We start from the raw sequence: 25,404 nt of genomic DNA on the forward strand, positions 1-25,404 counted from the left end.
CTTAGTCATGCAGTCAGTCCCAGGTCACCACTGAACTGAATACTGTAACACTACTTTAACAAAACCGATAAGAATCAAGCACAAACAAAACAACTCATAAAAAAAATGTTTCATCTGAATCACAAAGCTAAATTCAAATTATTTTTGTAACTAAAATAAAATTGTAAATAAATAAAAATGCTTTAATACTTGTGTCAACAAATGTATAAGGGGCACTGTATTAAAAAAAGAAACTTATTTAAATTTTACTTATGTTGAGAGAACAAATTAAAACCTTACATTCCAAGTATGATAAACAAAATAAATTCAAAAATACTCAATCATAACTGTCCCCACTCACTTTATTATTTAACTTCATTACTTAAAATACTTTACTCAAAAACCAATTAAAAAAAAAAAATTAACTCACTTCCATTATCCTTGACACAATAAACTTTCTCATAAATTAATTCAATAAAATTTACTTTAATACGTAGGCAGGTACACTAACTCACTCTCCAACAATGATTCACATTTCCCTACTTCCTAACTTTAAGAACAATTCCTTAACTTAACCCAGGGAATTTACCTCCAGGGCAACCAAAAATTTCGCTGTAGTGCCTATCTCCTATAGGCCCACTACACAACAGGGGACTCTAACCCCACAAACCAAATTAATTGAAGTGGTACCCTTATCCCATACGGGATAGCCACTTCGGTACTACATGGGGAACTCCTGCCCCAACTACTAACAACACAGGGTTCTCCCGACCCTTACCCAGTAGCCAGCCCATCTCCTATGGGTCTGCTACAGTCCCTCCTCTCCCAGGGACACCTCAAATTGTCCCAGCTCAGCTCCACTGGCTGGACAATCACAACAACTCTCTCATCTCAAAGACTGTTCCCCTGGAGTTCATTCCCTTAACATACACAAATAAACAAACCTCACACTTTACTTAGAGCTAATCCATTCTAATGTGTACCTCCTACCATTCGAAAAGAAAAGTTCAAAAAAAAAAAAAAAAATTAATTATTATCAAAACAAAAATAATTATAATGACAAATAAATAAATACTTTAAAATTATTAAGTTAACTCATAAAAAAAAACTTAGACGGTGTGGTGTAGTCAATGACGCACATAAAATTAATCATTAAAAAAAAATAACTGTGAAACTCTTATCTGTCTGACGTCCAGCCGGCCGGTAAACACCGGGCCGGAACGAGCTTTGCCGCGCCGTGCCGGGCCGTGCCGAGCTTTGCCGAGCCGTGTCGCGCCAGGCCGGAAACCGCTCAAGGTCAGCGCACAGCTGAGCGAAGCGTCCGTCATAGCATGCCAGTTCCACGACACATGACTTTCCTCGCCCGCAACAAGCACTGTCTACAACATTACTTAACACAAGTTTTAACATCGTTCCTAAACCAAAACTCCACACAAACTCTTAGGTTCATAACCAAAATTTAATTATGATAATTTTCAAAATTTATTAAATAATTATTAAACCGGCAAAAATTTTACGTAATTAAAATTAATAAACCTTGATAGGTGACCTGATCAAAAAAAGAAACTCATGACTGACTGACTGACTGACTGACTGAGTGACTAACTTAACTAAACCAAAAACTTTTTATTCATAAAATTTAAACAAAACAATAGTAACATTACTAATAAAAATACGTGAAGCACAACGCAACACGTCCGCCGCGTGCTCCCACACGACCCAGCTTGCACTGCTCTATAATAAAACATGATTAAATTCAAAAGAAAAAGAGAAGAGAAAAAAAATAAATAAATAAAGCACAAACAACCCTACAAGAGACTATTAATCGGCGCCTCACACCACTTGTGACGGGGCTCCGTCAGACGTCCCGCGTACACCTATACACATAACAATAAATAACCTATAACATTGGGGGGGGGGGGGGGGGGTGGTAGCTGTTGGTAAGCATGGTACTCGAGATCAAGTCTTCTCCCTATACAGGAAGTGTAGGGTATAATTTAAGTACTGAAAAGAAACATGATTAGTTCATTCAAGCACAGATTTTATTTACTAATCCAAATATGAGACACATAATAAACAAACTCTGAGAAATAAAACAAAAAAAAAAGTGGTTAACAGGAGAATTTATAAATAATAAGTTATAACGTAGATTCATGAATAAATAAATACCTTAAATACATATTAAAGTGACGTCCGCCGGCAAACAATTATCACTACAACATGGCGGTTCTCTCGTCGTCACAGCTACGCGGAAGGATAGTATACTTCCCAGTTACCACTACCTGCATGCTTATAACCAGACGTCGATTTTTCCCAAAACCAAATAATAAATAATAGAGGTGGAACAATACTACATTATTACTTAAAAGATTAAGACGAAGATCGTCCAAGAAATGATCGTGGCGAACGAGCCATGACCAACCACTTACCCTACTGACTTGAGGCGAAGCAAAGTTGTTTCAAACCGACGTGGACTCGGCTTCCAGAGAGGTCCCCAGGCAAAAAGCCTCGGCCCCTCCCTGGAAGGAGGTTTTAACTACCAAACTAGGCCATGCCGGAAAAAAAAAAAAGAAACACCAACACCGGGGAAACTTATCCACAGGGCAACTCGCGGTCCCCTCCCTTCCCACAAGGAAAAAAATGAAAAACAAGTGAAGACAGCTATTCCTTCCGCGCAGGCGCGAGCGAGTTTCCCCCTCTCCCTCTTGCGCTGCTCGATTGTTAATTTTCCGTCTACGTTTCCAAACTCGGACGCAAGATGGCATCACTAATCAGGACAGAGTCCTCGAAACGCGTCCACAAAGGCTTCGCGTTGCAGAACATACACAGAACGACAAACAAAAGACTAGCGTAGCGCAGCGGGTTTTTCTGGAACGGCGTGTTGCAACCTCTCAGCAGGCCCTGGCCAGCTACCTGCGAGAATTAGCTAACCACGCAGCCTCGCAAAAGCCCGCGGTGCCTTTAAACTAATGTCGCAGCAACCTATATTCCCATACCCGCGTGTCGAAATCAACCGGCCGAGCCTGGAAACGTGCACGTACACCAACACGTAAACCTGACGAGAAACAAAAGTAAAATAAAATTTAAAAAAAAAGTAATGAAATTTTCAGACCGTGACAAATTTCTTCAGGTCCCGTTTAGTTCCCATTTAGTCCAATACAATATGTACTTTCAAGCAAATTACGAATCAAAAATCGAATCCATCCCGCTATTTACGTCACGTAACAACCATAAACAACCTGAAAATACTGTAGGTACTTTAAGAGTAGATAAGATTAGCTAGTAGGCCTAAAAACACTAAAAACATCGTGAAAAACGTAACGTTTATAGTCGGCAATAAACATTTTAAATCACAAAATATACATATTTTATAACATGAAAAGTTGCTTTTATTTTTAAACATGTAATAATTTAAGCCTAGGCGTGTAAAAGTCCGAGTAATTATAGCAGGAAACAATCTAAAATGCACGAGGGAAAAACGTAAACTCACAAATGTGAATGAACGTGGCCGATTGTTAATTTCTGATACTGTATTTATGTCACAACTTAGCCGAAATACTGGTACGAGACAAACTTCACAAGATAAAATGAGCGGAGTCTTGGTAACTGTTTAATACGTATTTTATAATTTTGGAAGTATTGTACAGTTGACGCATATTTTTTAAACTAACAATTTATTTCTGGGGATTGTAATTAATTAATTATTGGTATCAAGACATCAAGATGGACGTAAACTTGAACATGTCACGGCAGCGAGAAAACTGGTGCGTATACCAATAAACTGGTATTAGAACTGGACAAAATTGGTACACGGGAGGTGGAGCTTATATTTTTTTCCGCTAAGCTCGCATCTATTGGCTGGCTGCTGATATAAGGTCACGAGTCTGGGCGGAGCGTTGAGTGAGTTATACTGCGCATGCGCAGCTCAGTGAACAAAGAGAGCCAGCAGGCACGCCGTAGCAGCTGATTGAGTACAATGACCTTTCTCCGCGCACGGCGCGGTAATGAATTACCGGTGCGACCTATATGGGGGGAATCTTAAATACCAAATTCAAGACCTCAAATTAAGGGTGCGACCTATATGCGAGTAAATACCGTATTGGGTTTGTACTGTAGTTATGGTACATCATCCATATTTCTTCGTATGTTGTTGTTCATTTGTCTTTTCTTCATATTTACGTGCGCCATTACTATTTGAGACAGGAAGTTTCAGAAAAAATTTGTAATGTTGCAGAACCCTGCCCTCCTAATTAAATAATTTTTCTTTTAAACTATTCTCATGAATGTAAATATTTCTTTAAAAATCTTTCTAATTATATTTTACCGTTTGTTATATATTTTAGGGTTGATATTTTTCACTTGCTATGTTTTAAGAAGGTATTTATTATTTTATTAGACATTTTCTATCATTAGTAATTTTTATGTAATTATTCACAAATGAGCCGTTGTACTAGATTTTTACCTGTTTAGGCCTACTTTTACAGGTTTTTTCTCAATAATTTTAATTTTGTAAAGTAATTCGTTATATAATTATTGTTCTTAAATTTTATTAACGTGTTGTAATATAATTATAAATCACGGGACTGTCTGGGCTGGTGTGATGGTTAGAAAGAGAGGCCTGTAAGTGTAAGTGAGAAAGGAACAGTGCTTCCCCGCCAACCGAGATAGACGGTAATTCTCCACTGGTCGTGGGAGATGTGTGATAACTGCTCTCTCACGGTGTGGGAGAGAGAACGAGAATGGGAGTCCCCGATTTCGAGGTGAAATTGAAAAGAGACAGATTAGGGGAAGTCCAGAGTTCTGTATGTAAAAGATTTTTTCATGTGTTGTAACTTGTTCTGTGATTGGCTGATATCTGTAGAGTGAATGAAGCGTGCGTGTGATTGGTCGGTGAGGTCATGTGACGTCTACTCCCTGCGTGGAGGAGACGAGTTCATGAGTTCACCAGTCGTCTGTCGAACGCTGGACGAGTAGGTCGCGTTCGATGGCTTCTCGCTAAATTATAATGTAATTTATGAAGAGATAATTTCACGTTGGTGGTCGGAGCCAGGCCTATTATTAAATCAACCTAATTTTCTTTTCTTTTTTTTTTTCGTTTCGGGTATAACTTAATTAGAAATTACGGCCACCTTCGTAGGCGTTTTGGCTCGGGGCGAGATTCGTTTTCGCTGGGTGCGGCCCTGTTCCAGGTCGCACCATCTTCGTGTACTTGCAGTAAAACATTACTGATGGACTTCATCTACGCTATTATTTTTTGGTAATTTCTCATCATGCGAGCTACCAGCAGTATTTTCGACAGTCAGATATACATGTGGAACGAGTGAATGAACTATTGTAAGTGTTTGGATTCGTCGGGACATTCTGTTTAAAAAAATAAAAATAAAAACATCAAAATTTGCAATCGGCGTTGAACTGTTTTATTTTGTATATAACGAACCGTTATATTTGGCGCCCGGCCGCGCGGCTTGAATTTGGACACGACCCTGAGATTAAGACGGACATTTTCGGCAATAAATATAAAATATAAACATTCTTAAAACAGTTTGTAACTACGAGAACCTGCAATAACAAAAATTTTACGATTAATATTGAACAATTGGGAAGAAAACGGCGAGTGTATCCAGAACTGTCGGTGCAGCTGAGCGGCGATTGCGGCAAGAGACGACGGGCTGCTTCGGCGAGTGAAGTGTTCCAGAGAGACGGCGGAAAGCGGTACTTCGAGGGACAGAGCGACCCAAGGCACCGTGGGACTTCAGGCCTGTCGTATCGCGGGACTTCGAGATCGTCACTTCGCGGGACAACGAGGGATGAATCGCCGGAAACAGCAAGTGAAAGGAGCAATATAATGTAAAGAATTGTGTAATTATGGTTTCAGAATTGTTGTAGTGTTTTGTATGTGTGTTAGGTGATATCCAGAATTGTTGGTTGTTTGTAGAATCATGAGTACCAGTAGCAGTGAAACTACCGACTTCATAGGATTTTTAGAAAATCCTGAAAATTCAAATCATTCAGATCCGAACCTTGATGTTGAACTAATAGAGCAAGATTTTTCATGTCGGCAGGAAAAACCTGTAAACATGGAACATCCTGCCGAACTAGGTCAGGACATCGAAACCCGTACAATTAGCAGCCCAGTTGAGGTTATGGGGGGGTCAGACCAAATTATGCAATTACTATTGTCAATAAAACAGGAAATGAGGCAAGGACAACAGGAGTTAAAACAGGAATTAAAACAGGAAATGAAACAGGGACAGAATGAAACCAACAACAAAATAGATCAGGCAATTCACAAAATTGAGGTAAATTCACAAGAGATTGCGAAGGTTAGGAGCGAAATAGCTTCACAGTTGCGACAAGAAATTGATAGGGTTGAATACCAAATGAATGACTTTAAAATTGAAATTAATGAACAGGTCGCCACATGTACAAACAAAGTAGATGAATGTGCAAATAATATTATCAAAATGCAAGCTGGAATGGGAACATGTGTTGAAGAAATGAGCATTTTGAAGGAAAATATTTCAATTCAAGGAAACGAGATTCAGGAAAATAGGGGGAAAATATCTGCATTACAGGAAAATTTCAGTCAAATTCAAATTAGCATGGATAGGGACCACAATGAGCTCGTTGAGGTGCATGGTAAAGCGAATGAGAATGCCAGAGGTATTTTATTAAATGAGAGGGAGATTGAGGAAGTCAAAAGCAATTTTGAGGTTAATGTTGAAAAGGTTTTGATGGAAAATAGGAGAATTGGTAACCAATTTGAAAAGTTTCGAGATGAGGTTGGACAGGAGTGTTTGAAAAAAATAGAAGAAAATTTGGGAAAAATTAGGGGAGATTCTAATGGAGGGATTAGGAGTACAGTGCTTACTGTGGATGAAGTTAACCTTTTTGAAAAAAGTGTACCAAAATTCTACGGGGATGACCGAGGGGCAACCCCAATACAGTTCATCACAAAGTGTGAAAAGGTTTTTGGATATTTAAGGGGTTCAGATGAACAGCAAGTAGAACTGTTTGTATCAAAATTGGATGGGGCAGCATTGCAATGGGCAATGCATAAGGAGAGTGAGTGGAAAACTTTTGAGGAAGTTAAAACAGCCTTTTTAGACAAGTATTGGGGAATTTATGTCCAGGATGACTTCCTGCAGTACTTGTTTACAGGAAAATACCGGCATAGGGATGGTCACATGGCTCCATATGTACGAAGGCTGTACTTACAATCGAAATTTTTGAACAACCCTATCACCGATGAACGTTTTATCTCCCATATTGTTCATCATTTTTTCCAGCAAGTACAGAACTGCATTCTAGGGGCCAAGGCAAGAACTTTGGACGAGGTCATCGATTTGCTGGAAACGTTGGACAGGAGAAATGAGAGGGAGGAAGGACTGAGGGGCCGAGATCCAGACCATCGAGACCAGAGAGGACCACCCAGAAATAGAGGTCACCATCCTGAGGGTCAACAGCAGGAGGTAAGACCACTGCGAGTACAGGAACGGCGGGGGAACCATCAGCTGCCCAGGTGGAGACTAGAGCCACGTCCGCAGGAGCAAAGGCAAGGTGAGGACAGGCAAGACAGACATGGAAATGGACCGAGGAGGCAGGAAAGCAGTAATTTAAACAGGTAAGCGGGAAGGATCTAGCCCCAAATCCCTCCCAGGAGTGTGACTTAGGGGTCAAATCAAAATGTCACACAATACAGGTAAATGAACCTAGCATAACACATGAGTTGGAAGAGCTATTGAAAGAAACAGAGGAACCTTCAAACATTGTTCAAGGTAAAATAGGAATATGCCCATACATTAAAGGTAAAATTGTCTGTGCCAGTAAGGAAGCAAATATGTTAGTTGATTCAGGTAGTGAGGTGACTGCCATGTCAGAAGAATTTTTTATGTCTCTAGGTAACGAAATTTCAAAATCCGCAGCAGTATTTCCAGTCTCAAATGTAACCATAATTGGAGCCACAGGGATTAGGAATAAAAATGTCAAAAAACAGAGACTACTAGAGATAAAATTTGGAGAGGTAGCAATGTGGGTAGTGTTCCTAATTGTTAAAGGGCTCAGTATTGATATTGTTTTGGGGGCAGACTGGCTGCAGCGAAATAATGTTATAATAGACTACTCCATGCAGTGGATACATGTGGCAGGAACCTTCATTGATTTCGGAGCAGAAATAAAGGCAAAATCATTTAGTTTAAGGATAATAAAGGGAAAAAATTTTAAAGAAACAGAATTGAAATGTAATTTGTTGGAAAAACTATACATTACAAAAAATGATGTAGATCAGATAACCTTGCATAGTGGTACTGTAGAGCAACAGGAAAAATTAAGGGGAATTTTACATGTAGAAAACAAAGCTTTTGCAAATTTTCCAGGACTAAATAATAAATATGAATGTAAATTAAATTTGAGAGAGCACCAACCGTTTGTTCAAAAACCATATCCAGTTGTGTATCAGTTGAGACCGGCTGTGGAGCAAGAAATTCAGAATATGATAGATACAGACATTATCGAGAGACGCAGTTCAGAATACTTGAATCCTATGGTAGTGGTTAAAAAGAAAAATGGGGGGGTGAGATTGTGTTTGGATGCTAGGAAAGTCAATCAAATTATAATCCCAGACAGAGAAGCACCAGAACCAATGGACGAATTGTTACAAAGATTTGAGGGTTGTGCGTATTTTTCGAAAATCGATTTGGTCGCATCGTATTGGCAAATTCCGTTAGCACTGGAATCTAGGCTTTGTACTGCATTTCCCTATCAAGGAAAAACTTATTGTTTTAAAAGACTACCCTTTGGATTAAATGTTTCGGTTAGTCATTTCATTAGGGGGCTCGAGGCAGTTTTAGGACCAGAAATTCTAAATATGGTAACGATTTATGTAGATGACATCATGATTGCCACTGCTACATTTGAAGAACACTGTGATATTATTGAAAGGGTTTTGAGAAAACTGCAAGAAGGGGGAATGACAGCAAATTTACAAAAATCTGAATTTCTGAAGGATGAGATAACGTTTCTCGGTAATGTAGTTAATGCAGAGGGCATCCATATTGACCCTGAGAAACTGAAAGCAGTAAGGGAATATCCCTCCCCTAAAAACCGTAAACAGTTGGAACGCTTCATTGGCTTTTTTAATTTCTTTAGGAAATATATTCAAAATTTCAGTGGAATCTGTGGGCCGTTGAGAAAGCTTATGCAGAAGGGGAAGAGTTGGGAGTGGGGACCTGAACAAGAGGAAGCAGTAGAAAGACTCAAACAGCGGTTAGAGAAGGAAGTGTTGTTGCATCATCCGAAGTTAGACGAGAAGTTCTACATTGCTTGCGATGCATCAAACGAGGCTGTAGGGGCCATGTTGTTTCAAGTGAATGAGGAGGGGGAGCAGGTACCCATCAGTTTTGCAAGCAGGGCACTCAACACCGCAGAAATAAACTACACCACCACAGAGAAGGAATTACTCAGTATTGTGTTTTCATGTTCTAAATTTCGCACTTACATTTATGGCAGGGAAACTGTAGTTTTCACAGATCACAAGGCTTTGTGCCATATAAATTCATGTAAATTGTTACACGGTAGAATCACCAGGTGGATTTTGGCATTACAGGAATACACTTTAGACATACAACATGTTCCAGGGAAAACGCAGGTAGTAGCTGATGCTCTTTCCAGGGGAATTGCAGACGTGGAGGCCACTCAGGCACAGGAGTTTCAGATTCGGAGAATTTGTAAACAAATGCAGGAAGTTAATGAAGGACTGAAGGAATTTTCAGGGCAACTTAAGGAGGAAATTAATGAAGATCCTCGTTTACAAATTGTAATTAAAGAGTTGGAATCTACAAATTGTAGAGATATTATCAAGGAAAAATTTGTGGTTAAGGAAGGCTACTTGTTTCAGAATGTAAACAATGAATTGTCACAATGGGTTTTATGTATACCAAACAATTTAAGTACTGAAATTTGTAAACTTATGCATGCAGAGTGTGGACATTTTGGTGTAAGAAAAACTGTACAGTATATAAAAGGATTTTGTATATTTAGAGACATGTACCGAACTGTGGCTAAGGTAGTCAGGCAGTGTTTACCATGTGCACAGACAAAAGTAATGAACAGTAAGTGCAAAGGGGTCATGCAACATGTGTTGGCAACTAAGCCATTAGAGGTAGTATGTGTCGATTTGTTTGGTCCGCTACCACAGGGAAGGAGTGGAGTAAAATACATTTTTGTTGTTCTTGATGTATTCACGAAATATGTTAAATTATACCCGATCAAACGAGCAACAGCTCAAGTGGTAACAGAGAAAATTCTGGATGTGTATGTAAAGGAAGTAGGTGTACCACAAAAGATTATTTCAGATAATGGACCTCAGTTTCGGGGAGAGGTATGGAAAACATTAACTGGTATTCTTGGTATTGAACTAGGCCATACAGCAGTATACCATCCAGCTGCTAATCCAGTGGAGAGAGTGATGAGGGAACTAGGTAGGTTATTTCGATTGTAATGCAGTGAAAACCATAGCCAATGGGCTAATCTTGTGAGTGAAGTGGAAGCTATTATAAACAATGTTTGGCACGAAAGCACAGGTTTTTCACCAATAGAATTAATGCAACAAATGTTACCTACTTCAAAACTGCAAGAACTAATTTGTTATCCAGACAATGATACGGTGAGGGTAAAAGACAAATTGGAACAGGCAGGAAAAAGACTGTTATCTAAGGCAGAGGAAAGGAAGAATAGGTTTGATAAAGGAGTTAAACCTTGTGTTTTTAAAGTAGGGGATGAAGTACTTATAGCATCCCATAAATTGTCTTCACTGTATGAACAAAAAATTCATAAGTTTTTTCACTTGTACGATGGACCTTTTGCAATAGAATCTATTGTAGGCCATAATGTTTATAAGGTAAATGGTGTAAATTGGCATGTATCACTACTTAAACCTTGGAAAATCCAGTGAAATGTTAAGGACAGAATATGTAAATTAATATAGATAAGTGATAAGGTTAAACCATTACATGTTTTTTGATGTAAAGTCTTACGCAGTGTGGAAATTCATGTTGTAACAAGCTTAACAGATGTTTATGTTTTGTGTAATTTTTGGTATAACTTTGTGTATTTTTTATGTGGAATAGGTTAGCCGAGCTGACTAGCAGCTAAAAGGGTTTTAGTTGGGCGCCCCTTACCTTTCGGCTAGCTCGGGAGCTAGGAATGAGGGAGTTAGGAATGAAAGAGAAGAGAGTTGGAAGGACTGTGTGTATTTGTTATGTATAATAGGTTAGCCGAGCTGACTAGCAGCTAAAAGGGTTGTAATTGAGCGCCCCTTACCTTTCGGCTAGCTCAGGAGCTAGGAAGGAATGATACAGGAGTTTGGAAAAACTGTATGTAATTTGTGGGTATATTTTTTTGTGTAATAGGTTGGCCGAGCTGACTAGCAGCTAAAAGGGTTGTAATCGAGCGTCCCTTACCTTTCGGCTAGCTCAGGAGCTAGGAATGAGGATAGAGGAGGTTGGAAGAACTTCGAGTATTTTTGTGTATTTGTTATGTGTATAGGTTAGCCGAGCTGACTAGCAGCTAAAAGGGTTGTAATTGAGCGTCCCTTACCTTTCGGCTAGCTCAGGAGCTAGGAAAGATGGAGAAGGCAGTTGGAAGAGTTTGTGTAATTTTTATGTGTAATAATAATGTTTTTGTGGAATTTTTATATTATGGTCAATGATACTAAGAGATGTAAGTGAATGTCAACAAATGAAAATGCAGTATGGATAAAGAATTAAATTTGTGTGTATTTTGGTGTAAATATTATAAGGTTATGTAATATTTTAATAAGAAAATTTTGAATATGATAAGTGAAGAGGTAGTGTGTTGTATAAAAGTTTTTGAAGTTTCAAATAACTAATTTAATGTTTTTTAGAGTTGTCTTTGTGGTGGAAAGTTTACTATGTGAGTTTCAGTGTCTTAGGAAGTTGATGCATCTGTTCAGAAGTTAGTATTTCTTGGGTTATCAATATTGAGCAGACTAGGTCTAATTTTGAATTAAGTGTTGTCCAGTGGTTGAAGTTATGATAGAGGTATTGGTGAGATTCTTAAAATGTTAGAAGTTGTTTTTTTGATGGAATTTAGGAAAATTTGGTGTCAACAGTTTTGAAGTGATAGTGTTGTCAATGTTTTGTTGGTGCAGATATGAGGAGTGGAGATATTGGTGGATTTGTGAGTTAAAGTGGTTATTTCATGGGATTTGAGGAGTTTGTCAGAAGCAGCAGAGAATCAGAGTAACAGCGGTTTTTTAAGGGATTTGAAAGGAGATAATTTGTTTGGAGGTTATTTGTCGTCGTCATTGAGGTTAGAAGTTTTTATCGTCGTTGAGAAGTTTTTATCGTCGTCAAGGTGGTCATGGAGACGTAATTCCTGGAGGTTTTGTATTCGTCGAGGTAGTCATGGAGACGTAATTCCTGGAGTTTAAGATTTTCATCGTCATTGAGGTAGTTATGGAGTTTATTGTAGCTGGTGTTGAGGTTTCCACAGTTGTAAAAGTAAGTTGTTCAGAGTTTTTTGTTGTTATTGAAGATTCTTCGTTGACCAGGGGGTGTCTGCTTGAAGCTTATAGAAAGACCAGTTTCAAAGTGATTTGTATTTTGCACTGATGAGAGAGAGATAACCATTTGTTGAGAGTTGTTGACACTTTGTAGTAAGAGATATGTTTTTGAATTTTTGCTTTTTAACAAAGAATTGATGTTATAAGTAACAGTTTTTTGAATTTCTATATAAACAAGGGTAGTAATTACTGGATGCATTTATTTCTCAGGATGTTTTGTATTTATTTTGTACAGATTAGTTTTTCACTTTTGTAACTTTTCAATTAAATATAGTGTTAATTTAATTGAAAAGTTGGGGGGGTAATGTAATGTTGCAGAACCCTGCCCTCCTAATTAAATAATTTTTCTTTTAAACTATTCTCATGAATGTAAATATTTCTTTAAAAATCTTTCTAATTATATTTTACCGTTTGTTATATATTTTAGGGTTGATATTTTTCACTTGCTATGTTTTAAGAAGGTATTTATTATTTTATTAGACATTTTCTATCATTAGTAATTTTTATGTAATTATTCACAAATGAGCCGTTGTACTAGATTTTTACCTGTTTAGGCCTACTTTTACAGGTTTTTTCTCAATAATTTTAATTTTGTAAAGTAATTCGTATTATAATTATTGTTCTTAAATTTTATTAACGTGTTGTAATATAATTATAAATCACGGGACTGTCTGGGCTGGTGTGATGGTTAGAAAGAGAGGCCTGTAAGTGTAAGTGAGAAAGGAACAGTGCTTCCCCGCCAACCGAGATAGACGGTAATTCTCCACTGGTCGTGGGAGATGTGTGATAACTGCTCTCTCACGGTGTGGGAGAGAGAACGAGAATGGGAGTCCCCGATTTCGAGGTGAAATTGAAAAGAGACAGATTAGGGGAAGTCCAGAGTTCTGTATGTAAAAGATTTTTTCATGTGTTGTAACTTGTTCTGTGATTGGCTGATATCTGTAGAGTGAATGAAGCGTGCGTGTGATTGGTCGGTGAGGTCATGTGACGTCTACTCCCTGCGTGGAGGAGACGAGTTCATGAGTTCACCAGTCGTCTGTCGAACGCTGGACGAGTAGGTCGCGTTCGATGGCTTCTCGCTAAATTATAATGTAATTTATGAAGAGATAATTTCACGTTGGTGGTCGGAGCCAGGCCTATTATTAAATCAACCTAATTTTCTTTTCTTTTTTTTTTTCGTTTCGGGTATAACTTAATTAGAAATTACGGCCACCTTCGTAGGCGTTTTGGCTCGGGGCGAGATTCGTTTTCGCTGGGTGCGGCCCTGTTCCAGGTCACAGATGGAAATAACATGGGTAGAAAGACAAAATATTGTTATTTTTTTAATTTGATATTCTATCAAATCCATTTTAATTTATTGTTAAATGCCTAAACTTTATCGAAAACCTGTTGGCTGATCAATTTTTGATGAAACGAACTATTACCGTAAAAACAGGGGTAGAAAAAAAATTACAACTTTTTTTAGTATAAATTTTGTTGGAATTTATTAATACCCATCCTAATGTTATCTTAAACCTTTGTTCAAAAAAAAATATACAATCACATATTAGTGGATGGGATGTAAATTAGTGTTTGAAGATCAAAAAATAATTGCATAAATACCAATGAAATTTGTTAAGACATTCAATGTTGGATGCATTAATTTACATACATTCAAAATGTTTTTGCTGCATGGAATATAAGAAAAAATAAATTGATTTTTTTTTTAAATTTTGTTTAACATATAGGATGTTATGTAGGCTGCATTAAATTCTTAAAATTTTCCAGGAGCTTATGGAAGTTTCTAAAACATTTTCAAAATAAATAGTTACTTTGAAATCTACCTAAGCCTTTAGGCTGTGCTTTGCCAAAGGGATTTTTTTTTAAATTTTATTGACATTAGAGTTAACAGGAAATAAAGAAATCAATGAGAGAACTAGGCCAACTATGGGGATGGAGAGGCTGGATTTTCTTTGGTTCATTTTGAAAATTTTCAAATAGGTAAATTATTATTTTTTTTAATTATTTTGAGAAAGGCAGAGAGAAAGTCAGAGAACTTGCACGACAGTGTTGTGTGGACACGGTGGCAGTGTCGTGCTGATGTGCACACTGCACAGGAGCTGAAGTGGCAAGCTGCGGTCATCCTGGGCTCCGTGGACTTCCTGGGGAACCCCCTGGGCCTGCTCGGGGACGTGGCTGAAGGCTTCTCCGGCCTCATCTACGACGGCAACATCGAGTCCTTGGTGCAGAACGTTTCCTACGGCATCTCAAACTCGGCCGCCAAGGTCACGGGTGAGCTGACATGCGTTATCACTGCAAGCTTGAAGTAATTCTGTGTCACAAATTGTTATTAATATAATTTTTAATTTCACTATTGTAGTTCTTGATACTTTATCACTTGACTGTTGTTACGAACGTGGGAGGCAAGCCCAACATGTGCCAGGTGCCAGGTGCCAGCTGCCCTGCACTGCCACTGATTTCATACGAACACACCTCGGGGGATTATAGTGGCCCGGCCTCGCCACCCCCACCCCCACCCCCTGCCCCCGAACCTTCCTTCCTCGTCGCTTAGCGGCCTGGGAGTTCTGAATGCTATGAGCGTCAGGCTGGCCTGGGATGACGCGTCACGTCACAACCACTCCAGTCAGTTCCAGAAGGACTGCCAAGGGTATAAAAGCAGTGACGCTAGCCTCTGCAGGAGTTCCGAGAGTTCCAACAGGCGAGTGGAGTGGAGTGTGTGTTTGGATGAGAGACCGCTCCTGTGAGCAGCACGTCGGGGAGCGTGTGTGACGGTGGCGCTAGACTGTGAGTGTGTGTGGACAGGTGCGAGGTGTTGAGCCTAGCTCCAGTGTGTGGACTTGATAGATACTTTGTGATTTGTGAACAGAATTTAAGTGTGGTGATTTCATTAGTAATGTAAATATTAGTAGTAAATAAAACTATATAAAAATTAATTGGGCTATCCTTACGAACCTGTTTTCCTCACTCGTAACACTATTGTTACACTGTATTTTTTTACCTTTATTATGTCTGGATTGTAGCTAAATAATTAAAATCCTAGGATGCTGATTAAGGTGGATTAAATTTAAATGAAAATTGGCACTCATTCAGCAGTTATTGTTTCTGATTTATTAAGTTGAACATAATGCATTATTGTTTCTTCTGGATCTGTTTTGCATGTAATTATTGTATGTAACTTTTTATTAATTCTGTATATTTCTCTCAGAATTTTACAAGTTTTAAGTATATTTTCTATTTTTGGTATTTATAGAATAGAACTCGCCATACACAAAACATCATTACTAGTTGTTCCCCCACCATATTTGATAATAATGAAGAATAGATCACTAGAATTTTTTTGGAAGAGTGAAAGGTAGTGGTGAAGTGGCAATGCTAACTTAGGATGAAAGGGGAGGGGGAACAGAAATAGCTCAAATAATTTTTAGGCTCACTACAACATAGGTTATGTTTTGTACTTGCATAAATGCTCCCATTTTGATTCCTAGGTACTTGTTGAAATGATTAGGGGTATTTAAGGATAGGGACAAGATTTTATCGTTTTGGTGTTATTGTTTTTATTTTTCTAAATTCATTTTATACGTAAATATTAAAACATAATATATGTACTCAGATATTTCTTAATACTTATTTCACCATAATAGTGCCATTTAGACAGATATTGTGGTGCACCTTTACAATAAAATAATTTGTAATAGGTATGGTCTTAGGCAGAACCATTCTGAATAAAAATAAATCTCCAAGTGATGGTGTGTTTGGAAAATGTGTAGAGCAGACGTCAGAAATGTAAAACTGAGTTACTGACCAAAGATGCGAGCTCAAACAAAGTAAAATTAATTTTTTACAATCTATTTAGATCCATTTTGAAAAAATTACGTTCATTGAATTTAATATTTTTAAATTTAAATCTTTGTGTTTTAAGTTTGATAAACTGATTAATTTCATTGAAACTGATTAGTTTAATTTCTGTGCATTATAGTTAGAGACCAGATTTTTATGGTTTAATTTTTAGGCCAGTTTTGTTTTTAATACAGGATATTTCAGTGTTATTGTTTTTACTTTTATACAGTGTATTTATTCGTAAAAATGGTGTATTATTTTTGATAAATATGTCTCTACAATAATTCCTAGTACTACATATTTCACCAAAATTGTCTCATTTTAACTGACATAGATGCACTTATACAATAAAATAATTTTTAATAAGCATGCCTTGAAAAGAACTGTTCAGAAAAATAAAAAGAAATGGGCATATTTTTGATTGTTTGAAAATGTGCCAGTGTAATTTATGTAAAATATGTATAAAAAATGCAAGATCAAATAAAATGTTATTAATATTTTCTAGTCCATTTAGTTCATACATTTTGGTACATAAATCATGCTAAATCATTACATTCAATTAATTTACAACAATAAATATAATAAAAGATAACATTTTGTGGTCTGAATTACGTTTTGTCATAATGCTGATTGATTTTGTGTTTTTAGTTACATTTCATTGCTGAACGGTGTATTAACTTGCTTAGCGATGTTATGTGTTGTATTGACATGATTGGCAGTGTTATTTCGGTTTTATCGCAATTCACCACATGATCTTATCCCTGGTTATGAAGTCCCAGTTTTTGAAGGTACTGTATGAGAAAGTAGCCCAGTGAACCCACGTGAAGCACGGTGCTGCTTGCCGCAGAGTCGCTGTCGGACGGGCTGGGCCGCATGATAATGGACGAGCAGCACGAGGAGATGCGACAGAAGATACGCAAGGTGCAGGTTGGCAGCAGTGGGGACCACCTGGTGGCTGGCTTCAAGGGCCTGGGCTTCGGCCTGCTGGGAGGGGTGTCCAGCATCGTCAAGCAGACGTACGAAGGAGCCTCTGCCGACGGCTGGTCGGTGAGTCGCAGTCACAGTTGAAGCGTCTCACTGCATTTTTTTTCTTATATTTCTGACAAGTCATTTTTCCACAGTTTATCATTGGCATTTATTTCATTGTTATCACACAGTAGAGGAATCTACGTATCTGTTCAAACTAGGCATGGTCGGGCAGAGAAATTTGACTTCGGGCGGGCTCGGGCGGGTAATTGTCCAAAATTTTCGGGCTTGGGCAATCTCGGTCGGGCATCAAAATCAGTTAATGAAATAAATTTTGAACATAAAATAGTCGTACTTAAGTTTGCATTGACAAACCTGAACTGTTTTTATTTATTTACTATACCGCACTGATATGAAAGTTAAACATTAACCTAAAAAATAGAGTGCATATTAATCTTGGAAATAAAGTGCTTATTAACTAAATTGTGTTTGGGTAGCTGCTTGAAGGTTCATTGTCACTGCTGATTGTTTGACCTACACTTCCACTGGTATCCATTTTGGTAAAATAATGACATGAATTAAATAGAAACAATTCACAACCACTTTCTGCAAATGCCACGCAACTACAATGTGTGTAATTAAAGTTAGCTTATAATCCTTCTCGCACACAGCAAGCAGCTCCACCGGCCTTGAACACTACTTTGTGACTATTGAGCAGTGAGCATCCGCCGTGCGTACGCGCGTGTGTATGTGTGTGTGTGTGTGTGTGTGTGTGAGAGAGACGGGCGACCAGCTGCATCGTTAGTCAGCCAGCGAGAGTAACTGTAAATGTTGACCTTGACCACTTCCACTTGCTGCAGGGCTCGCTCTCTTAAGCCGCGTACACACTTGCGCGCCGCGGCTGCAATGCAACACGCCACGAACAGGATTCGCCAGGTGTGTACGGGCCCTCGAACACGCGCCGAGCGTGCGCCGCGCACGCCACGAACCGCGCGCCGCGAACCGCCAGCTGTCGGTTTTTTCGACGAACACAAAGGGATTCGGCGCGCCAGTGTGGACGTGTTTGCAGCTCGCAGCGCACACGCAGCGAACATGGAGTGGAGCGAAGAAGATATGTTGGGCTTGATTGAAGTGTATAGAACACATCCTGTGCTTTGGGACCCAAGTAATAGAGACTACTACAAAAAAGCTAAAAAAAATGGATGCGTGGAGAGACATAGCTGTTACAGTCGGGCAGTTAGAAGATGAATGCAGGAAAAAAATGATTAGTTTGCTGTCGTCGTACAGAAGGGAGAAGTCAAAAGAAAAAAACACAATAGGGACTGGTAAAGGTAAGATTTTATTATACTTCTCATTGCAAGTAAATTAATGTTAATTTTAGGTTTCACAGTATTTTGCTGTACCGTCGTTGAATACCACATTTAGTAGTTAATACGTAGCTCTTATATATAATAGAAATTGTTGTTATCAGTACATTAAATGTACATTAAATGTATTGCATATTGTATATGTTTAATAGTTTACACTACCTTTAATTGAATGAAACTGCTGAACATAGAACAATCAATGTGTTTATATAACATGACAAATTATATCCTAATTTTTAATACTTTTTAATTAATTGACACACCTGAATATAAAATAATTATTGACATATTTTTAACAAAAAATTATGTAATCCTGGCGCATGTTTTTGCAGGTACTTCCGAAGTGTATACCAGCCGATGGTTCGCCTACGAGTCGTTAAAATTTCTGGAAGGCAGAGATAAGCCACGGCCAACAATGAACACGGTAAGCTCAACATTTTAACAGTACATGTTGATAGTTTTTATAAGTATGATTAAATGGCGAGAGATGTATCTTGGCCTTATGTTTTAAATTATTTAGCCTTAAAATGGAAGATAGTAAAAAAGTGGATATAATACCATCAAATACACTTATGTGTCTGCCAACACCATTGTAAACCTCTCGAATTAGGCACACACGTTAGTTTCAAGCATATGACTTCTGCCACGATATCGCACCTTCTTTAACGCAGTAGTCTGCTAGTTCATCCCTTATTTTTTGAAAATGGGCAGAGGATCTTCTAGGAATACTTCTTAATGGAACCAGGGATGTCATATTTTCATCCTTTCTCCAGGAACCTTCCGTCAAGACACCACCTTCCTCGTAGTCCATTAATTCTTGCGGTGTGTATAGGTTTGTTGAATGCCGTCTTAAATGATTGTGCAGATGTATAATCGCAGTAACGATTAATTGAACTTTCTCAGGTTCCAGGAGGATTGGTTTTCTTAAAACCCTGAATACTGAACTTGCTATTCCGAAGGCATTCTCTACCACTCTACGGGCTCTGCTTAGCCGATAATTAAATATTCTTTTACAAGAACCCTTCTCTAAATCTCCAGAGTAAGGTTTCAATATATTTTCTCCAAGGGCGAAAGCATTATCAGCTGCAAAAAAATACGGCACTTTCATCTGTCGTCCAGGAAGTTCTGTTGGAGATGGCAACCCCAAAGTTCTCTTCGTCATCATGTCATACAGTTTACTGTTGTTAAAAACTCCCCCATCCGAAATTCTTCCTTGGCATCCCACATCAGCAAATAAAAAGTTGTAATTTCCATCTACCAAAGCAAACAATACAATACTAAATTGTGATTTGTAGTTGTAAAACTCGCTGCCAGAGTTCATTGGAGACTGTATAATGACATGCTTGCCGTCGATAGCTCCCACACAATGAGGCAGATTCCAAAGATCTTCAAACACCTTCACAACTTCCATCCACTCCGCGGGATTTTTGGGGAGCTGAAAGGATAGATACATACATGATAAGACAATAGTGGTCACAGACATAATATTTCTGTATGACCTCTCACATGAAAATCAGGTTACTTCATTTTCATTTGAAATTTACCTAGGAAAACAGATTCTTTTGGGAACTATTTAAATCGTATTTTTGTGCACTGTTAAGAGAAAGTATTTAATATGAAAATATCCACATTTGTTTTCGATGAAAATTTACATTCCCTCACAAGTATTGCCCTTTGTTTTCAAATATTGAAACTTTCTGTACTGACAAAGCTAAGAATTTTTAATGTAGAGGGATTATGTAATAAATACTTTTATCGCAAGTATATTTATGTTTATTAATTATTATGTTTAAGGAGCCGGTGATCATTGAAGGAAACCACGTCCATCAAGAACTGAATGTGCAAAATGAAGACCAAGAATTTCTTTCTCCAAGTGCACCTAAGCGAGCAAAAGGAAGGCAACAGGGTGATGGAACTGCACTGCTAGCGGATGCTGTTAGCATTCTACAAGCTACTGCTGGAAAATTCAACATGTCTCCTGAACAGAGCGAGATTAAAACATTTTGCGCATATTTATCTTCCAAAATGGCGACATTTTCTTCAGCTACAAGATTGGGGGTTCAGCACGCTGTTTATGACATTTTGATGAAAGCAGATCGAGGTTTGTTTGAAATACCTACATACAACTATGGTCAAGGTCAACTATTTCATTCCAATGCACCTGAAAACTATTCTACTCGCATGTATATGCAACAGCCAGCTTCCCACTCATCAACTTCATCAGTTTATCTTCCTGCTCAACAACAACAACAACAACAACAACAACAACCCTTTGAGCCAAATCTGTCGCAGTCTTCTCCAGCTGGTCGGTCCCCGACACAAATGACTCCACATGCACAAGTTACTATGCTACCTAGTGCCTCGGCTACAAGTATACAAACAAATTCAAGTCACACCATTTCACCGCTGGCGTCAATGCAAAGTCCTTTATCGCATTCATCTCAGTGTTCTGATGATTTTAATGACTGTGTGTAAATTGCATCACAATTTTTGTGTTAATTTATTTATTTGTTTATGTGAACTACTCTGATTTAATTTGAATTTAATGAGTTCATTTATTTAATTTTTCTTTCTTACATCATTTGAGTACTGTATTTTTGAAAATATCGTTTTATAAATAAAAACTTAAGCAATAAGAACGTTTATTTGTTCTAACGTTCAACTTACCTTGATATTTTCTTTCAACACTTCAATTAACGCTGAGCAGACTTCTGTTACTATTCCTCCTATAGCCTGCTTTGAAATTCTGAACAGATATTGCAGACTTGAGTACGAGTCTCCTGTCGCTAGAAACCGCAATGTCACGGCTAACCTGGAACATTAAAATTGAAAACCTGTGTACTTAAACATATTGAACATTAACACTTTTAATAATGCTGACAGGGAAATTGCTGTCAGGCATTAGTACAAATTGTAAACAATTCATAGGCTACTTACCGATCTTGAATAGTGATCGGTTCTCGCAAGTGTGTTTCCTTCTTACAGATTTTTGGTCCAATTTTAATCAATAAATCTTCAAAAGTAGTCGGGCTCATTCGTGTGAAATTTTTGTATTGGCCACTTATTTCCTGAGCTTTCAGGACTCCTAACATCTGGTTAGATACACGATCTTTAAAAAGATTTGAGCACCACCATCGTCGAGATCGACGCTTATGTTTTCGTTGCATACAATGGTAAGCAGCTATTACAACCACAGCACTGCTAACGAGAAGAATTTCGTCTTCCTCGTCGTACATGACCGGCTGAACTGCGGTGTTCGTCAGTCTCAGGTGGTTCGCCGGGTGCGCGGCGCGCGCTCGCGGCGCGCTGTGTCGCTCCGCGCCGCGCGGGTGGCGCGCGTTTCGTGTTGCATTGCAGCCGCGGCGCGCAAGTGTGTACGCGGCTTTATATGTCTCCCCCTCCCACAAACACACTTGCTGACCGGGCACCTTCTTTATCTTATCTCTCACGCACACTCACTTTACCGGCTGGTGCCGGGACGGCGGCGGCGTGGCATGTTCCTGCAGCTGCCGCGCGTTCCAAAAAAAAGAAGCTTTGTTTACTTGCGCCGTGCGGTATTGCCGTTTTCCAAGGTGCCCGATATTTTCGGGCACTGAAATACCCGCCCGGAATTTCGGGTATACTTGATACCCGAAACACTGCCCGAAATTTCGGGTACCCGACCATCCCTAGTTCAAACTGATTTCTTCTTATCACACTACCTACAAATAAATTTGATCCATGTGTTTTTACAATTTTCCTAGTGCAGTCTTTTATTTGGAACACTGTTGTAACCACTAAGTATCAAAATTGTTAGGAAACACTACTTAAGTTCATCTTTGGTAATGTTTGGATGTTCACAGTTTTTAAAAATTGCATATTTTTTGGATTCTTCAACCAAGTATTTAACTAAATCATCATCAAATAATTCAACTATTGAGAAATCTCTGTATCTGTTATTATGCACATCAGGAAATTGTTTCAGAGAGAATTCCATACTTCTATACACCCATGTTCTTTTTGCCGATGGTGCCAAGCAATGAAATGTATTTGGTTCTTCATTTAATTTATCATGGTATTGTATTTCTGCTTGAGATTAAAGTTGTCTTGGATTAAAATTATCTAATATTCCACTTTCATTTTCATTCCCTTAAGAAGAAACATTTATGGTAAAAGTTTTGTTGATATTAGGAGTGGAACTATCTATACCTTTCATTAAAAATATGAAGATATTCCAGTACTTACGTATTAACGCCACCGCAGCTACCTTTAAATACTGTGGATGGTTGGTTGGGTTAGTATAGCTACATTAAAAAAAAAAAAAACTATAAAATATTTATTATGGTTGCAGAGGAATTACCAATTTAAGATGCGGCTATCTTGACCCAACTAAAAGTTCATATGATTTCACAGTATGTATTTTTTAATGTTGCTATACCAACCCAACAAACAGTCCACAATATTTAATGGTTGCTGTCGTGGCGTTAATACATAAGTACCGATATTCCATTTAAAAGTACAGTTTTAATGACAACCAGTTGGTTGTGGACCGTGGTTGAAGGTGACTGGTGACTGGTGACTGGTGACGGGTGACGTGGGTTGCAGGGCCTGATCTCGGGCTTCGGCAAGGGCCTGGTGGGCACGGTCACCAAGCCGGTGGTGGGGATCCTGGACCTGGCGTCGGAGACCGCGAGCGCCGTGCGCGACTCCAGTCGCAGGTGAGGCCGTCGCCACCGCGCACTATCTCAGTGCATTGTATATCAGATTATTGATTTCAAACATTCAGTGAATTCATGCTGCATACCATTGAATTGAAATGAGAATTTTTAGATGTCGGTATTGAACCATAACTCAATTGTAAAATTGCAAGCAAAAAATATATTAAAAATAGGAATGCATTTGATTCTTTTGATTATATATACAAATTAATTTTTGTAATTTTTGATAATTTTTTTTTATCTTAATCACAAATAATTTGTTACATATTAAATTATAAAAGTGTGTAATATGTAATATGTAATATGTACTATGTGGCTGCAAAAAAATCCAATTTTTTTTTTATAAATCGTCTTGGCTTCATAGGATTTATAAGCTTCTAATTTAAATTTTTTGCAAGTAAGTCCCGCTTGCGAATGAATAATTTAAAAGAATCATTTAATTTGAAATATAGAATCAAATATCAAATAATAAAATGTGAGGCTTTAAACCACCCCACAGGGTGGGCCTCAACTTAAATATTGGGTGTAAACCAGCTGTAATCTCACAAAAAATCGACCAGTTAAACGTGCTGTCTACACCCACACAAACAAGCAGAGTATGACAAACATTAGCAGAGAATATTATGAGAATAATTGGCTCAGCGTTAGGCCCTACAGTGTGTACAAACAATGACTTGTTCTTGGATTCCGACTGCGATACATTTATTGTTAAACAAAACCTTGACTTCATAAAAAGCTGTGGTTTTACACGCCTGATCCTACACGTCTGAATAGAAAAGTAATTTACAACAGTAACAAAAAAATATATTACAGTGCGTTCAAAATTAGAGTCCAAGTCCGTGGGTTGCGCTCTTACCAAGATTATTTACGGAGAACCAAAGTCTGAAAGGCCTTTGATATTCTATTGCAAGTTTACTTGTTGGGTGACATAGCATAGGGATTTCTCCACCACGTTTCGCAGTTGGGAAGGTGTGCAGGTTACACGTAGTGACGTCACGAACCGTGCACAGCAACCGGTGTTAAATGGTTTGATTTCAAAAAAAGGCTGAAGTGGAGAAATTAAATATTTAAAGAAAACTTCCAGTCTTTAGCATTATAAGTTCTCTTAATTATGTTGTTCGTGAAAGCTAATCATTTAGCTGATCAACTCTGCAAACCTTAAAGTCAATGTAGAAATATCCCTAAATCATTTAAACGATCAAAGTTCAGGGACCGAATCTTTCAGAGGCGCCGCTCAATCAGTACAGACGAGTATAAGAAAAAGTTTTTCAAAAATCTCGGCGACTCGTAATATTGCATAGGAGTGCGTTAAAGACGAGTCGAGGGGTGGTCAAATGGCGACGACCTTACTTGAATGTTTTGTAGTTTGCAGTTGTCGAAAGGCCCCAGCTCAGGCCCCGTCTAGGGTGTGTTTGCAGCCGTCTGGGTCGGGTGCCCCTCGCATACGACTCCTTCCGCTTCGTCCTCTGGTAACTCACTCTCATGCTCCCGGGCACTCACACCCATCGTGGTTCGCGCCCAAGTCTTCGCTGCCACGCGACGGCCCACACACTCATCTCGGTGTCAGTCATTGACGTCACAGCCACCAGCAGCGCACTCGCGCTACGTGTCACACGACATTTGCTACCAACTCTTCCAAAAGTACTGACCATTGCCAACTGTCACTTGTGCTCACTCAGGTACTGCAACCCAGCCAAAGTCTCAAACGTGTGGTATGATTGTAATAAATATTTGTCCCCACATATCTACGCAAATTAATTTAAATTAAATTAACAGGAATATAAATAACATAAATATAAATACAAATAAATAAATAAGAATATAAATAACATTAATAAAAAAATTACAGTTAAACTTACGTGAGGCGAGGCACACGCCTCAAATGAATATCAACTATACTTTTTGAATATTTGCAGACCCCTATATTAAAGCTATAGTTATTAATGAACTCATAAGTTGTCACAAAAATTGGTGG

The 25,404-nt window shown here is 38.4% G+C and overlaps 2 protein-coding genes across 2 annotated transcripts in view; both read left to right on the forward strand.

The window, feature by feature from the left end:
• The window catches only part of LOC134536562 (intermembrane lipid transfer protein Vps13D), a 416,290-nt gene that overhangs the window by 357,882 nt on the left and 33,004 nt on the right, over positions 1–25,404 (forward strand). Inside the window, exons 61-63 of the mRNA XM_063376313.1 lie at positions 14,659–14,833; positions 17,247–17,446; positions 23,317–23,429. Of these exons, the coding sequence (XP_063232383.1) occupies positions 14,659–14,833; positions 17,247–17,446; positions 23,317–23,429 (488 nt within the window). The remainder of the gene's footprint in view (positions 1–14,658; positions 14,834–17,246; positions 17,447–23,316; positions 23,430–25,404) is intronic.
• Positions 18,276–21,680, forward strand: LOC134536560 (uncharacterized). The gene is made up of 3 exons (XM_063376311.1): positions 18,276–18,696; positions 19,065–19,156; positions 20,527–21,680. The coding sequence occupies exons 1-3, from the start codon at positions 18,564–18,566 to the stop codon at positions 21,205–21,207; spliced, it is 906 nt and encodes a 301-aa protein (XP_063232381.1). The 5' UTR covers positions 18,276–18,563; the 3' UTR covers positions 21,208–21,680.

This window comes from Bacillus rossius, chromosome 11 (genome assembly GCF_032445375.1).
Source record: "Bacillus rossius redtenbacheri isolate Brsri chromosome 11, Brsri_v3, whole genome shotgun sequence".
Taxonomy (NCBI): domain Eukaryota; kingdom Metazoa; phylum Arthropoda; class Insecta; order Phasmatodea; family Bacillidae; genus Bacillus; species Bacillus rossius.

Bases quoted from the DNA above. Each gene is read 5' to 3' on its own strand.
- LOC134536560 (XM_063376311.1), top strand. From the start codon at position 18,564: ATGGATGCGTGGAGAGACATAGCTGTTACAGTCGGGCAGTTAGAAGAT. The intron at 18,697-19,064 runs GTAAGATTTTAT...ATGTTTTTGCAG, and splicing joins CACAATAGGGACTGGTAAAG to GTACTTCCGAAGTGTATACC. The intron at 19,157-20,526 runs GTAAGCTCAACA...ATTATGTTTAAG, and splicing joins CACGGCCAACAATGAACACG to GAGCCGGTGATCATTGAAGG.